Source organism: Falco biarmicus, chromosome 4 (genome assembly GCF_023638135.1).
Source record: "Falco biarmicus isolate bFalBia1 chromosome 4, bFalBia1.pri, whole genome shotgun sequence".
Taxonomy (NCBI): Eukaryota; Metazoa; Chordata; class Aves; order Falconiformes; family Falconidae; genus Falco; species Falco biarmicus.
Window position 1 is genome coordinate 101,609,185 of NC_079291.1, and position 17,279 is coordinate 101,626,463.

At 44.4% G+C, this 17,279-nt stretch overlaps 1 protein-coding gene across 5 annotated transcripts in view; it reads right to left on the minus strand.

The window, feature by feature from the left end:
* Positions 1-17,279, minus strand: part of MGLL (monoglyceride lipase) — a 107,435-nt gene that overhangs the window by 42,135 nt on the left and 48,021 nt on the right. For all 5 annotated transcript variants that reach the window (XM_056337181.1, XM_056337182.1, XM_056337183.1 and 2 more), the window contains one exon: positions 1,980-2,086. In XM_056337181.1, coding sequence (XP_056193156.1) covers positions 1,980-2,086 — 107 coding nt within the window. The remainder of the gene's footprint in view (positions 1-1,979; positions 2,087-17,279) is intronic.

Sequence of the window (17,279 nt, forward strand, 5' to 3'; positions counted from 1 at the left end):
ACTGTCTCATTATACAGTGCAAAACATGCCTGACGGGAACCTGCACCCCAAAGGCACTTCTCCATCAACAGAAGAGGCAACCTCCATATCAAATCCATGCAATAAATACAACGTTTTATCATTTCTTCTAGGTTTGTTGCTTCAAATATTGTTATTTTAACTCTACTTCTTAAAACCTTTATCAAGTTTTAAGGGAATGAGGAACTAAGGCACAACATTAAGCATGCACAGTGAGCAATCAATCTCTCACAGGCCCACGGAAGCTCTGAACCAAACGCTTGTGTGTCCTGGAGTTCAGGAACTTTTTGTGTATATTGTCTGTGGTCTACTAACAGCAGCTGCAGAGTGGACAGCACGTGGCCTGTTCCATCACCTTTCTCATGATCTTCATGCCATACAGATAAAGAGAGAGGAATGGAGATACTTTCTCCTGGGATTACTGCAAATCCCTGCTAGCCTCCATCCAGCTCAGAAGGAAGTATATCGGAATGAATGAACCAACACGTAGAAATATTGTGCCTATACAGAAAGAAAGAGACTCATGTGGCCAGCAGTGATGCTCCTGCACGGGTCAACTGGCTTTGTAAAGTCAGCCCTGAATATGGCATGTGAGCAGTGGTCCAGAAGAATTACATGGCTTTTATTTATTTTCCTTGCAAGCTGTCCTGAGGACTAGGTATTCTCTTTTCCAGCGAAAATATAGGGTTTGGTTTTGCATATCAAGGGCAGTGCTGTGATTGAAAGGGAACCATGAGAGCAAGAATGAGGGGAAGCCCTGGTTACCTGGGTTCAGTAAGGTTTTGCCTTTGCCCTTGCAGACTAAATGGTGCAATGCCTCACATGTGTTCAGGATCGTCAAGCTCAAATTAAGCAGTCCTGTCTTTGGGGAGATCTAGGGGCAGGTTTGAAGTCTCAGCTTCAGCCAAGTAAATTGCAGTATACTTTCCAATGTGTTGCAGTATACTTTTGAGTGTCAGTGAACGATCTGCCAGAAGGAGATCGGATTTACACTGAGATTCATCCCCTTTCAATCTGTCAGCTCAGAATCTGGCCTTCCCTTTTGTCCACTGCCATCATTAATCCCATTGATTCATTTTACTGATATCTAGAGTGACTCTTGCAGGGAGGCAGCAATCCGATAAAAACAAAGCAAAGACTTCCAAGCACAAGGAAAAGAAGTCATGAAATTGCAAGAGTCAGGTGTGACAGGAGGCTACCAAAGAGCCAGGACAGATGGTTCAAATAAATTATTGGGAGGTCCCAGTTCATGTGCTGCAGGTGATCTGGTGATACCCAGCTTAGCTATGTCACAGGATGGAGCACAGAGCAGAGGTCTTCAGGGCAGAAGAGGCTGGAACAGTAAGTCTACATGGCACGGCACTGCCCAGACCTGCTGGCTGAGGGCTGAGGCTGTGCTGCTGTGTTATCACGGCCTTTAACGCACTCAAGCTGCTTTCTCAGCAGAGCTGAGGTGTGTACAGCCAGCTCTGGTGTCTCTGCTGGACTGTGGAGATGTGTCCAAAGGTCTGTGATGTCTCCACGCTCCTCAATGTCCCAGGGGTGTAGCTGTCTAGTCATATCAGTACATGAAAGCTATACTGTCATTTCAGCCTCTCCTCTGGGATCATTTAGGACGTCGACCATGAATCCAGCAGAAATGCATCCCAGTCCCACTTCCACAGTGGAAAACACCTCCCCATGCCCCACGATAGGTGAAAGACAAATAATCTGTTACAGGGTGGTTAAAATAGCACTAGCACTAACGTCAAGGACAAGGCTGACGAAAACTCAAGGTAAACAGGGACAGCTTCTTACAGATTCAATATGCAGATCGTTACAAAGCAACAGATGATCCCTTTCTCATTTATGCTGAGGTGTAAACATTTTCTCTCTTCTCTCAATGCTGAGTAGCTTTACAGGCATTTACTTCAGTAAAGTCCTGAGCTGCTGTAAAGCAAGCACCGTTTCAGGCTACTCACCATGGTCGTGGGCAAAAACAAACAAGTTGAGTCCTGTCAGCCTCTGGGCCAAGTCATCATAGCGGCCGCAGTGTTCCCCAGCGCCGTGAGCGATAAACACCAGGGCCCTAAATGGAGCATTAAGGTATAAATCATTAACCTGGCAATCAACCCACAAAGGCTTCAGAGCTGCAAGTAAAACCAGCAGATACAATTTAGCAACAGCATTTCAGACATCAGCAAATAGAAGGCAGGTATATAACGGCTGAGGTGGGTTTGGTCGGAGGGGACATGGTCGCCATCCTGCCCCACCATCAGCCTGGTCTTCACCAGGTAGTAGTAGGACAGATCACATGGAATGCTCATGGGACAGGCACTGCTCTGTCCCATTTGTCTGCCACCACGGTCTGCTGCAAGCTGCAGATAGAGATGGGCTGCAGCATCAATCCTTGCGCTGGGTAACTCTACCTTGGGCTTGAGGCATCTACACTGCTCCTACAGCGTTAAGTGTCACCATTGATTCCTTTTGGGATTGGTATTTCTCCATGGTTTCAAACACAAACACCATCCTTAACTTTGTAACTTGTAACAGTGTCTGATGTTACACAGCACTCTTCAAGATGAAATTTAAGTTAAAGAATAGGTCAGAAGCAGAGTCCAGAACTTTGGTTGGAGTTTAGAATTTTACCTTTTGACCCCGATTCTGGTAATTTTATCATTCCAGTTTTGGCCCCAAAACTGTTGCTTTACTTTGGTGTTTAAAGTGACTTTTACATAGCCACCATATGACTACAGACAGGGATCATAAAAAACCCCAGTCTAATAGACACTTGTTTTTGAAGAACACACAATGGACACACAAATACATCTCTTTGAAGATTCCAGTTTTACCAGTGATACTTTACTTTCACTGGAATGGCATCAAGTGAGAGTGACTGAAGTTGAATGCACCTTCCCAGCGTTTTTACTGGGCAAAATTTGTGTAGAATTGGACCAGAACTATACCAGAAGTAGAAATTAAATTACAGAAGTTTTGCTGAATTCAACAGGTGACTACTCAAAATCCAGCTTCAGCAACATAAACATAACTTGTTTGTGTAAAAGTACCATCTGTCATTGCAACATCAGCAACCTCAAAACAGTTTGAAGGCTACATGTTAGATATTTCCAGTACATTAACAGTGAAATATTAAATGAACTGACAACAAAATAACGACATCTGTTTACAGCCAGTGAATTCCTGAACTTTGTTTTGATTGAGGTTTCGAGTGCTTTTTTAGACAGCATATTCACTGTAATAAACTGCTTTGATCTTAATACATTTAAACTTAAAAAAAGATGTTGGATGATGTAGAAACTCCTGCTTTAGCTCTTTGATTAGCACCTGCTTCAAAGTATTTGCTCAAGCTACGCAACTTGAAAAAGCATCTATCGAAACCAGAAGGATTTTACAGACCATACTACAGACACAAATGCAGCAATGCAAAGATGCTCTGGTGTCTTCTAATACTAATTACCAAGGGTGAAGTTCGGTCACGTAGCATATGTAACTTGCTGTGCCTTACAAATGTTCTTTAGTATGACTGAAGGTTTCAAAACCATCAGTGTGGCGCAGTCATTTCTTCGTTTGTCATCTTCTCCGGTCAATAGATTTGTCAGGTTATCAAAGCACTTGTCTGACAGTCTGATTTTCAGAGTGCCGGGTCTATTATTGGAGCTCTAAATGCTGAAGAAACAGAGACACTGCTCATTCCACAGCAGAGAATAGGAACTTTCTGCAGCAGAGGCATCATGGCTTTACATGTCCTACCTCTCCTGGACACTGGCAGCCCAGCAGAGACACTGTGGCCAGTGCTGGAAGAGCAAGTCATTATTTTATACATGCCCCTGGTAACTGGAGGCACCATTCAAATGCTTCTGCCTCCACCTACAAGTACTGGTCTGGTACCTCAGCCCTGGTCCTGGGTCACCTAAAGAGACATTACAGTCCCCTAGGCTGTGAGCTGGGGCTGGCAGATCCCCGAGCATTCAGAAATGCAGCAGGAGGGCAGGGGCTGAAGCAAAGCCAGGCTGTTAACCCGCAGGCTCTGGACACCGCGGTACAGCAAGCAGTGGCACTGCATGCACAGGACACCGATGCAGAAACTTAAGGAAATGGGAGAGAAAATTCCTGTGTACCCATCATCTTGATATCCAACAGACCCAGCCAGGCTGTCTCTCTGCTGTACAACTCCTGTTACCTGGCCCTTCACAGCTTCCCTGCTCAGTGTCTTACTTAAGCCCTCGGCTACTCTTTAGAGGACCTATATTTTTTTCTGCTGACTAGGCACAGAGATGAAGGTGCGACTTGGCTGACTGAATACAGCCCTTCGTTTCTCAGAGCAATGTTATCTGAATGTATGCACTGAAATGCATCAAGTGATTGAAAACGAATGGGAAGCTGGCAAAGAGATCCCTGCCAGCAGAATTATGCCAGTATTGCATCCCCCCAACAGCAAAGACCTAGTTTTACTTTCATTCACACTGATGCAGCACCATGACTTTGCCTGACAGCATCCTGCTAGATGCTCAGACCCCTCATCTTCTGTGAAACCGGTGAGAAAAGAAAAAACCTGAATGCTTCAGAGAGGCAAGGTGTTCCTGCAACCTCTCCTCTCATCGAGCACAATTGCCTGGCATTGCAGAACTGAGCCTTTGGATATCATGGGGAAGAGACCTGGGTTATTATTTGTCTGCAAAATACTGAATGAAATTCCTGAGACTGTTTGTGCCTTAAGAGCCCTAATGGCAGTAGATGTCGACAACGCTTAGATACTTTGGAAAGTTTTGTCGTATCAGTAGTCATAAACAAGTAAAATTTCCGATTTGTTATGTTGAAACAGAAGCAGCTCATTTTGTCGTTCAATAAAAAGTGAGAGTAGCTCTGGTGACTAAAAACTAGGTCACATCTACACAGCTCTGCAGCTCCGGCTTGCAGGCCTAAGCACAGGGGCCATGCATTGAACACAACCGCTTGAAAAACTGAAATTAGTATGAGTATCATCTGAGCAAGGATTGAAGGATTTGGCTCTTTCACCTAACCTCCCATTTTCCATTACAAAACCAGTTTAGATTTGGCAAATAATACCTGAAGGCAGTGGAACAAATACATGGTTCAACATATTTTCACTAGCAAGCTGGCATGAAAATACATTGTGTGATTAGATTGACTGACAGCAGTTCTTTTCTGTATGTAAACATTTTTGCAGACACCCCTACTCTCAATCGCAGCCTGCTCTTTCCTACCGCAATGGCTGGAATAACAGAATATCAGAGACTTGCTTTCAACAGAGTAATTTAAAATTAATACAGAAACCCTGCAGGCATCAAGATTTTGCAGGACTGCAGTGCCTCTGTGTGCGACCCCAGTGGAAATTCTGTTTAAACAAGGTTTGTGTATTGCCCATGTATCAAATTGATGCTGGGGAGATATTTCTTCACCTCCAGCCCTTGGAAACTCGCACATCTCGAGCAGAAAACAGGGCAGAGCCTGCAATGTTTTCTGGTGGAGGCTGACCCATGCCTGAACCTGTGCTAGCAGGTCTGCAACCACAGACAGGGAAACCTGATGGTATCTCTGGATGCCTCAGCTGGCTTTGGCTGGTGCGACTGTAATCGCTGAACACCTCACAACAGCAGTGCTTTGGCACCTGCACAAAAAAAGCACCTAATCACACAACAGCACCATTTTGCCTCCCCACACTCGGCAGGTGTGTCTCCACACAAAGCCAAGGTGTGAGCTGAGCATGAGTAGGCATCCACGTGCTTGCTCCCACCTAACCAGTGCAGCAACAATTACGGCTATTAAAGGAAACCAGTTTATTGACTGCTGTTTGCAAAAGCAACAGTTTTCACAGATCCCTACCCTTCCCATAGCTTTCACCACCTTCTCCTCCTTCCCCACTGCAGGTTTCTGCCTCCTGGTACTGCACAGCTTGGCAAACAGATGCAGTTATTTATTACAAGAGGGCAGGATAGTATTTGCCTTTACTGCTCAAATCAACTACCGGCTGTGTTTACTCATCTTCCATTGGGAGGTGATGGTATGTACCAGCCACCAGTCCCTGCTCCCACTTCTCCACTGTGCTGGTCACCCGTGACTGTGCTGGACACGCAGGTATTAGTCCCTCCTGTGCTGCAGCTTGCTACGTAAGCAAGACGCAGCGATGCCACACGCAGCGTTGGCACAAGGCACGTGCAAACGTCCTTTCCTGAATCAGGGAGGCTGGGAGCGGTAGAGGCCAGGCTGCAATGCAGAGTCCCTGTGCACAAAATATGAACACACTGTCTTTGTCCTGCCTCTTTGGAGAGGTCACCCGTTGATCTAAGCTTTAGCTTATTTCTCACTGTAACTTCTAATATATCCTTTCTTGTGTAGGGAGCAGCTTCGCAGGGCAGGAATTCAGCTGTAGGTACAAGAGCAGAACCAGCTTTAGAGGTTCTCACGTTCTTGCTTGGCACATATTGCCACCTCCGCCTCCTCCGCCATGCCAGGTCAAAGGTTCAGAGATGCAACTCCACAATCAATTGCAGGAGAATAATTGTAGGGAAAACAAACTGCAGCACCAGGCTTACGCAAATGCATGAGTCCTCTTAAACCAGGGCTCTGTCATCAGAAAAAACATGCCTTGAAACAACACTCTGAAAGCTGTTGTGCTACAAAATCTGGCAGGTCAGAAAACCAACCCAGGACTTGGGTGCTGCTGGGCAGAAGATTCATGTTGCTGCTTTATTTTCAACAAAAATCATGTTGAAACTGAACTAGATGAAGAAGGCTGGGAGCAGGATGGTGTGATTTTAACATCTTGTGTCCTCTGGGGACAGACCCACTTCTGTGGGACCTTGTGCATGTTCTTTTATTACCAGAAAATAAACCAAAACACTGGGACTAAACCAAAGAACTGAAGACAGGATTCCTGTGACTGCATATATGAAAAATGCAATCTTTTCCGCCCCATTCAAAAGCATCCCTCTTCGGAACAATATTTAAGTACTTGCTTAAACCCAGGAACCTTTCTTCAACTCATGAAAGTCAGTAGGACTTACAAAGTACAAGATGAAAGTTAAAAAAGGATTTATAAATGATGTCCTGAATAAGGACTGATTTAATCACATGCAGAAGTGATTTCCTAAATCAACATCTTGCAACTTCAGCTAATACCATGTTACTCTACATAAGGCAACTATGCTTTTCATTTGGTATTACGTATGTTGTTACCAGAACCAGATCAGCTCTAACAACATCTGACTTGAGCAGTTCTGACTACTTGACACTAAATTCCTGAAGTAATTTTTAAAAACTAACTGTCAGGAAAGCTCTGAGTTAGCTAGGCTGCCAGGAAAATGACTGGCTTATGGAAATTAAGTATTACATTTTGGTGTGTTGTTTGACCTGATATATCAGCTCCTTTGTAGCTGGCATCAGCCTGAGTCTTAGAACCACAGTGAACAATTAACCTTTATTTATCAAAAACATTTCACTGGTGGCATTTGTGGACAAGCGACTGGAGAGTTGCTCACAGACCCTTTTAACTTAATGTCGTGTATGCATATTTTCCTTCCAAAGTATATTATAATGGAAAGCCAATTACAGGTATGCCTTCCTGTGTTTGCTGGGTTAGTGGTCCTCGCTGATTATGAAGATTAGGTTTTTTTCCACATAATAAGATTATGCATTAAGCAGCTTCTAATTTTGTTGAGCTTTGACTGTCATTCCAATTTTCTACTCTTAGTATTTGGTTAAAGATTTATTTCTTTTTTTAAATTTCCAGCTAATCATTTCCAAGAACACGTAATGAAGAATGAATTATTTTGTCCACTGCTGGTGCCCTTTTCTCTGGAGGGTTCTTGAGCCTCTTGCTTTGGGTGCAAGACCTGAACTTTGGAAGAGAGATGTCTCTCTACCTGCTTTTTCAGTCAGCTTTTGCACTTTTTTTTCCCCTGAAGTGATTTGTGTCCTGAAGCAACCCTGACTAGACTTGGGCCATGGGCAGAGATTAAAAATAGTATTGGCAATTTGTCTCACGTTGTGCATGCTCGTGACCTATGCAGTTAGCCAAGAGTTCAGCCTGGTGACTCCAGTTAGACAGGGATATTTATGGTGGAGTCAGGTGTGTCCCTTCGCATCATCCTTCTGCCTCTAAGAAACATGCAGAGTTTTGTCCCTCTGAAGGTGCAAGAGGCAGTGACTTTGCTCCCAGTTCTAAGCCACATTTCAAGGTGGCATTACACACAAGAGCTTGCTCTTGCAAGCTTTGCCTGCTCTCTTGCTCAGTTTTTTTGAGAAATGCATTCCTAGCCTCTGCTCTACTGGCCCATAGCTTTGCCATGCAGGTTCATAATCAGGGTAGCCACCTCTTTTTTCAGCTACCACTGAAGCTGAACAACATTGTGTTAAATTAGCAGTTCTATAGCTATTTTTCCCAACTCAGGAGAAAAAGCAAGTCAGAATGGCAACAGCCTAGAGTTGAGTCTCTGTTAACCTTCTCTCAATACTATAGACCATGTAGCATCAGCATGGATATCTCACACAGATCCAAATCTGGAGGAATTCACTTCTTCCAGATAGACTGAGGTAATAAGTAGTTCAAGAATGTAGTAGTTTAACCTGTGAAAAACCTTTAAGCACCACAGAATATGTCAAAGGACCATACACCACACATGCACTACAAAATTTCTGCTTGATTTCAGAGAGCTTGTGGGGATCGAGGATTCTGTACATTTGTGTTTGATGTGGTTTGTTCTAGTCTAGGAGAATCAGTAGCTTCATTCAAGTCCAGATCCTAAACTGGCAATTAAAAAAAAAAACCCTCTCCACCAAACTCTGCTTCCTACTTCCCTTCCCCATTTACCCAGGCTCAGAAGTTCCCATTCAAGCCTGTCCAAAGGGGCTGCTGTTCATTTAAGCAGCATCCTACAGTCTAACAACCTAGAGACTTAGAGATTAGGCTTAAAGTCTGTGCTTGCTTCCACGAGCAACTCTTGCAACGTCTGCAAGCCTGGTGTCATCATACATTTCAAAATCACAGCCCTTCATCAGCAGTTAGGAGGACATCTGAGAAGTGCCATGACCTGCAGGAGGAGTAACAGGGGTAAGGTATCCAACAACACCAGAAAGTGAAGACACCATAAATCAACAGGGCAGAGACAGAACCAGGTAGTACAGATATATTTCAAAACAAAAGGTTCAACAGGATCTAGCTAGAGCCAGCACAAAACTGTGTGGAGAAAGAGGTTACGCTGATTTATTGTAGCTCTCCTAAAAGCAGGCCCTCGCCCTCCCCGAGAATAACTCACGAGTGGTCTAACACAGGGAAAACAGATGAAGGAAAATTCAGGTGGGGGTGGGAGGGAAGGAATTATTGGAACCTGGCAACCGCATAGCTCTGGACAAATCTCTGCAAAGTTAACGTTTGAGACCAGCTGTGTTTTGTTTCAAGGAAGCTTCGAAGTAATATTTTAGGGCACAGAAGGCTGAGATCACAGGTGAAATGCATGGCGTGTAGCTTAAAATTCATGGGCTGGATTTTCCTAACCTTTTTGTGAATAAAACTAAGGAGGAGGGAATTCTAGGGTTACACGGGCTGCCTCGGGGAGACACTCCTCCACTTTGACACCAGAGATGGGATGTTCCTCAGCAGCACTGACTGCTGCTCTGGGTGTGCGAGGCAGAGGAGCGCTCTGCAGCCGGGGGAGGCTCAGGGTTTGGAGCTGCGCCTTCCTCTTGCAGCTGCCCTTCGACAGCGCGCAGCAGTCCTCGGAAGAAGAATTATGACTTCTGTTTTTCAAAGAGGCAAGGTGTGGGCACTGCCACACACGAGGGGACTTGGGGGGAGCCCAGGCAGAACTGCCCCCCCACCCAGCTGGCAGTAAGGCTGGAACTGGACATCCCTGTCCTGATCTTTGCTCTGCTTCAGCCCTTCCTCGGTACAAGGGCTACAAGAGAGATAAAATGGAGGTCGTGTCTCCCAAGGGGAGCTACAAGGATGAATGCACAAAGCAGTCAGTGTCTTTCTAAGAAAACTGTGCCAAGCATTATTTAAATAGACTACATCAGCTGCAAAATTCAAGTCGATCTGAAATCACACCCAAAATTTTTAGATTAGCTTTAAGGCGTGGAGGAAGAATATTCAAAGCAGTTTCTGGCATAGATCCCCTTGGAAAGCAGGAAAAATCAGATACTTCTTGTTAATTTTATTAAAAAATAATTTGCACTTGGAAGCAAAGCGGCCACAGATGGAAGATGGCTGCAGGACCACGATCCTCAATGGAGAACCAACAAACGGGGAATAAGAGCAAGAACAGTTTTTGCAGACCTTCCCCTCTTCTTTCACGGACTTGCAACCTCTAATGATTTCCAAAGGGACAAAAATTACCATTTAGCCAGTCATGTAGCAGTTTCTTCTTGAAATCAAAATGCAGGCACTGCCTGGTGAGTCAAAGCCTTGGAAAAAGAAAGGCTTGCGTAATTAGATGGACTGTCCTTTCAAAGCATGAGAAAGCTGCTATTAAAGGGCCAGAAGTTCTCTTCTGCACAGTCACTATTGCTTAAAATCCACGTTACTCACTAGTTCAGGACTAAATCTGTTCACTGAACAAGGTTTTTTAAAATATAAAGGTATGTCTCTGTTCCAAAGCAGCTGTGCAAAACCAGTTCCTTCTTACTGAATTCACTTGCAGTCTCAGCATATTCAGAACACTGGTACCTGTTCCAGTGACAGGAGTCACGACTTATTGGTGCTAAAAGTTCATAGCCTGACAAACCCAACTCAACCCTAAAAGACTAAGCAGGCTTCCTAGAAAGGAACAAGATGTGTTTGATTAAAGTATCAGCTCAAGCCATGCAAGAACGCTCCCTACATGGCAGCCTAGCCCCACTTTAACCATTTAATCTCACCTTTTGCATAGCACAGAAGATGGAATTAGCAGTATCCTTGTTTCGAGGTGAGGAGTTCTAGTTGAGCTTCAAATGATGGAAATTACTGAGTAAAGCCAACCCTCTGGTTAGGTCCACACAAGTACTTGGTGACTTTCAAGTCCTTGGTAACATGCTTGCTTATTTTCAAGTGTTTGCTAAGAAGTGCTTACAGTTTGAGACAAATCATAAAGTGGTGCAGAGGATACAACATCTAAATGTTAAGCATTGCATCTTGAAGTCCTCTAAGACAAGTTTGCAGACTCGTTCTGACTTCACTTTTTTCACAAGGTATTTTCCATGCAGGAGCTAGACATCACTAGTGGTCTGAACCTGGGCTCACCAGTGGTTCTTCATAGTCTCCCCACAAAATCAGTGGTTCTTAAACATGGGATTGTCCGTATTTCAAACTCTAGCCATGGCTCTAATCACCTCCAGTCTCAAGCTATTATTTCAGGGAGTGGATGGTACAGACAACTCCTGACAAGCAATATCGAAAAAGTTATTAAAGGAAGAACTCAGCTCATCTCCCTAGCACCTGCACAGGGAAGAAGCTGGAAAGCACACATCTGGCACAAGGGGGTCAGCGTGTTTCCAGGCCATTCCTTGCAATAAAAACTGCACAGCTGAAGTACTTTGATCAGGCATTTTGGGCTTACGTGGGCAAATCTTCACTAGCTTGGAAGAGTGCTGTGAGTAAGTAAGGGGCAAGAAAGGGGATGCCACTTTACCTGTTCTGTGAACTCAAGATAGTATATTATTACTTTTTAATAAAGCACTGACTGCACAATTCCCAATTGTACGGCAATGGTTTAAAGCAAAACATAAAACTTAAATTCCCTGAAATACTTAAACCTGATAGTATGGTTTGTAACCAGACAGTTCCACCCATTACATGGAACCCTTGATTACCTCCTGCACCAAGTCAATTACCCATCCTAACTTTTACCTTTCTGACAGAATTTTGTCTGCAGTCCTCTGTGTTGGCAGAGATCTTAATTGGCTATCTTTAACAAACTGACGAACTCATAAAAAGGTCAGATGTTGCAGATAACATGAGTCTCCAAAAAGCCGATCTTTCTCTATGTGATTTTCCAAAAGCCAGGGTGGAATTATCCCATAAACTTAGAGATGCAAACTCAAAGATTGATTTCTTAATCATAAAGCACTTATGTATATTTTAACATACTTTGAGATTAAGCACATTAATTTCCAATGAATAATCCTATCTTGGCACATCCCAGAGCTGCACTTCAGCCCTGCCCAGCTATGAGAGGAATCTTTGCAGTGAGAGGCTTTACAGGCTCTGTCAAAATCAATAACAGCAGCTATTCCTCTGGGAAATCAGTAATGTCGCAGGCAAAGTGTTTGCCAAGGCTTTGAGCATGTTCCAATTAATTTACTATTCCACGTTTGCCATAGACCTGAGGTAGGAGAGACGGCTGCATGTAAGCAGTTAAACGTGAGACGCAGGAATCCTGCTAAGACAGTGATTGCTGCAACATGTGCTTCAAAGGCTGAAATGTTTATTCACATTTCGTACCAAAATAAAATTTGAAGTGTGGCTGAGGTGCAATGGTTTACCTACGGGTGACTTGAAAGTTAACAAATGGATAGAGACTCCAGCCTACAGCTGCCAGATCCAGGTTTGTGTTATTTCTTGGCCACACTGAGCTAACCTGGCTCTCCAAAGACTTCAGCCAGGCAGACTGGCTTCCTAAAATGTTCTTTCACTTCTAACACTAAGGCAGCTTCACCTATGGCAGCGAGGGCTGCCACGCCAATGAAAATAAGGATCTACTTGCCATGAGTTTTAAACACTGTCTTGATTTGCTCTCGAAAAGGGTTAGATGTAATAGCTTTAAACTCCAAATGGTGAATGGGGACCTGACCAGCTTGGGGTGCAACTACTAAAATAAGGATGAGTGGTAACAATAAAATAAAAGAGTATTTAGTTAGATAAAGCCTTGGCTGCAATCACTTTGGGTACAGCAAAGAAAGCTAAAGGCATGTGGGATGCCTTTTCTGCAGAAAAGCTTAAAATAGAAAAGGAAATCAATACTCATTTACAGTATCTGGCAGTCACTGAACCAAAACATACATGTACACCTACAGCAGAGCAGAAATAACAACATTTATTTAAACCACAAGCTGTTATTCTGCTGCAGGAATGCTGTGTTTCATGTGGAGCACTTCACCAGAAACTGAGAAGTACCACATATTTCTGACCATTTTTAAAAAGCCTCAGCAATATCAAGAACAAATATTTTCAATACCACAGTTATTAACCCCGCCACTGCCAGGCCAGCTCCAACTCCTCCGATTGCCAGCAAGAGTCAGAGCTGATATCTGAGCTAGCAGCAGGGTAGATGTTTTGCCTTTCCTCCTGAGTTTCTCTTCTGCCAACTTACAAGACACCATTTGTTGGATCACATGAGGGGTGCATCTGTCACAGCCTGCAACGGGAACGGGAAGAGCTCCATCAGCTCTAGAGATACAGTGCAACACTGGGGCCGCCGATGGCACTGGAGACACCGAGCTCCCAGGTGAGGGCTGAACCACTGCAGGCACCGCGTGGGACACGGGGAGCCGGAGAGACCCCAGCTCTGCAGCTGTGAGGTTGGGATGGGGCTCCGGAGCACTGGAGCGCCCGTGCTCTGCGGGATGCCCGGGAGCTGGCGGGGCGGACGGGGCAGTGGAGATGTGCTAACTGCCGGCACAGCTCGAGCAGGGCATGTCTGAGTGTGCCCTGGGCTTCGCACAATGTAAACAAGCGTCGCTACTACATTTAGCTGTGCTGAGGGATCCAGCCATCTCTCCTAAAGCAATGCAATGCACACAGCAGGAAGCAAAGCTTTGATAGAATTCTGAAATGGCGTTTCAAAAGAGAAATGTACACCTATGTGTAAGAATGAGACAATGTTTCCACCAATTATGTAAAACCAGGGGTTTTAGAGGAAAGAAGAGTGTTTAATAAATCAACATTCCCCAAACGCTGGAAGTGAAATTAAATATAAACAAAGTGAATCTGCTGATTGATTTTTTTTTTCCATTCCCCAGCCCTGAGAAATGTGACCAGTAAATAGACAGCATAAATAATAACAACAGCTGGCTTTTGTACAACACTCCTCATTCACAAAACCCAAAATGCTTTACACAGGGTGCAGCTAGGCTTGCTGTAGAGTCATGCAACGCAGAGATGAATGGGACCTCAAAAGGTCCTCTGGTCCATTGCCCCGTCCCAAGCAAGGCTCAAACCTTCCTCCCACTGCCATGTAAACTGAAGCACAAGAGGTAAAGAGCCTTGCCAGTGGCAACACAGCGTGCCAGAGGCAAGGACGGACACACAGCGTGTGGCAAAACCTGACCCTACAGCTGCCAGTGGGAGTTTAACAGCAGAGTCAAAATGTCACCGTGGGTGACACCTGAGCTCCAGCTCTGCGCTACATGCACGGGGCCACAGTGAACCTGCAAAGAAAAAGCCCAATTTTTTAAGTTTTCTGTGCTAATGAACTTGTGAGCAACTACTAATATCAGAGAGATGATCTGTGCATTTACAGGACAATCTGGGTTGAGAGGCTCGGTGCTCCTTGCAAGGGCCAGAGGATGACTGAATGCTAATCACTTGAAAATCCTTTTAATAAAATGAGATTATGAATGCTGCTGAGAATACAGTTTTTAATACTCCAAATATTGTAGACTAGCTCTCAGACAACACTGCAGAAATGAAGAAAAAACTTAACCATTAAGTCAGCTAGATGTTATCTCTGCAGCAATTTAATTACTTACTGCTTCCTCATCACTCCTCATGCCTTTAGCCCAGCAAATTAAGCCATTGCAGATTTCTGGAATTTGACAGCTGAATTTGAAACCTCACTGAAATAGTTTTGAAAAATAAAAGTAAAAAATGATGTTGAAAAACTATAAAAATAAGCTCATCTTGCCAGCTGGCGAACTAGCTAACCTGCTGACACCTACAGCAATTTAAACCAACTTTCTGCTGTTAAAAAAGGCCAAATTTTTAAGCTTTATTCCCCCACTCTGCAAGCTTCCAGCTTAATCAAGGAAGAAAGAAAGAAAACATACAGAGCGAACTCTTTTTATCACAGGTCAGATAGATGGCTGAAAAAGATCGGCAATACTTCCTGCCTACCAAACCTGGAGTAGTTTGTACATTTTCTCCTCACCCATCTGTACACAATGCTGGAGCAAACGATCACTACACTATTACCATTGAAGTTTTGGCTTTAGCCCAGTTGTCAATATTTTGTTTCCTTTTTTTTTTTCCTCCTCTCTCTTTTCTCTTTTAACGGACGGCTGCTGACACAATTCACTTGTAGATGAACAGCAGAGAACAACTAATGGATCACTTAGTAGATTATTTTTAAAAAAAATTCTCTTCAAACATCAAGCACTCTTCAACCACCAAAACCTCAAGGAACAACCTACTTTCTCTGGGAACTTTCGTACAGGGACTCCAGACCCAATTTATGTCACTTGCCTGGATGGTTACACCTAATTTTAGATGAGGAGACAAAACCACAGAGGAATGAAGGGCCTGATTTCGTACATCGCTGGGCATTGTGTCACTGCCTAATGACTGTCCTGACCGTGTGTTTTGCCTGCTCTCTGCTCCTCATTGACTTCTTTATTCTGTTTTCTGACACTAAATTTTCCAGGTCTAACAAGCTGCCTTTGCCATCACTTGGTACAGGAGGACTGAGAGGTTCCCATCGTCGAGCGAGCGCCTGCCAAACAGAAATGAAGATAGCTTCTGGCTCACAAGCAAGTGTCTGAAGCAAGCAGAGGGGAGTTTCTGTCATTCCACTGGAAGCACTCATGAAGTCTGATGTTACTCAAGGTCTTGGGACATTGAGAATGGCTACATGGATGCTACTGCAAAAATAATGAATCCCTTTGGACACAAACACATGGCATCTGTCTAGAAGAAGCAAACACCTAGCTGATGCGAACAGCCCGTAGGAGAGTGGTTGGAGGAAGGCAAACCTGGCTGGGGTGCTCTGGCCACCGAGACTGCTTCCACTGGCTGTTCCCTGCTGCCCCCAAGGCCACACCTGGGTACCACTGTCTGCACAGTGAGTCTAGTCAGCTTTGAGATGCCTCCCTGACCCCACCAGCCAGTGACTCCCCCAGGTCTGGTTGCTGCAGAAGATGTTTATGGTTGGGACTTGCCCAAGGCTGGTATTTGGGATTGTTGTACCCGTACTTCTCTTCCAGTTAACATAAGTGAAATTTTGTTGGTCTGCAGGAAGAAACCCTAGGAGAGATACAGTTTTAACAATGAAAACTTTATCTACCCTGGTGCTATTGATTTCCTTCCTATAGGATAATAATCCGTACTGATACGGTGTCAGAATGCCTATACTGGCAGAGTACAGGGCAGCGATGTATGGGTATAGTTAAGGATATAACTGGGGTGTGATGAGGTGAGGGACCTGCCTAAGCATATCTTAAGGACTCTTATGGGCAGGACGCAACACTATCTCCTTGGATACCTGGGCAAATCAGCCATTGGCTATCAGGGTTGTGTCACATCTCTTGGATATGGGACAATGGAAGGTTTAAAATGCTGATGGCTTCCATTCAAGTGGAAGCACATTAGGACAATGGCACGCCTGAACCTAGGGAAGACAGCTCAGCCAAATGTGTCTGCAGGGACAGCTCTTAGAACAATGCAATTTCCCTAGAAGAACAAAAAGATCAGATGTTCACCCTGGCTCTGAAAAGCACAAAGCCCCAGCAGCTTGAAGAGAACTTGCAAGGAAACAAAGGCCAACCCCTCTGCAAAAAGCATCTAGAAAAAATACCCTCTTCTAGCCAGTACAACTACTATACCAGCCAACTCTTGTAGATGTGTTCACAATGATCTAAAAGAGCTGCTGTGAGTTCCCAAGGGATGTTCAAGAGTGTTGAAGAAATTGAGGCAAGGAACTGTGTGCAGCTGGTTTTATTATTTTGTCTAAACCTAGACATTTATTGTGCTAGTCAAGTAAAATACTCCTACATCTGGAACCCTGGGAAGGTTGAGGAGTTTGTCTACTTCAACTATTGTGTCACTGTCAGCACATAACTGGTTTAGAGTGCTCCCAGTTTGATGGGCTGAAGAAAACCTATGCACCAGAGTCTGAGAGGAGGGCCAGTGCTGGGTCTGCTCAGGATAAAGGGACCTGGAGGGACAGGCAGGGCTCTGACTGCTGAGTGACCAGCTAGGGGATCCATCATGGTCATGGTACAAAGCCGGTACTGATCAACACACTTGAAATCTCATTAAAAGCAAATGAACCATTTGCAAGAGAGAAGCAAGGTTTCCTTAGCCTTCAGTCTCTGGCAAAATCATGAGCAGAAGT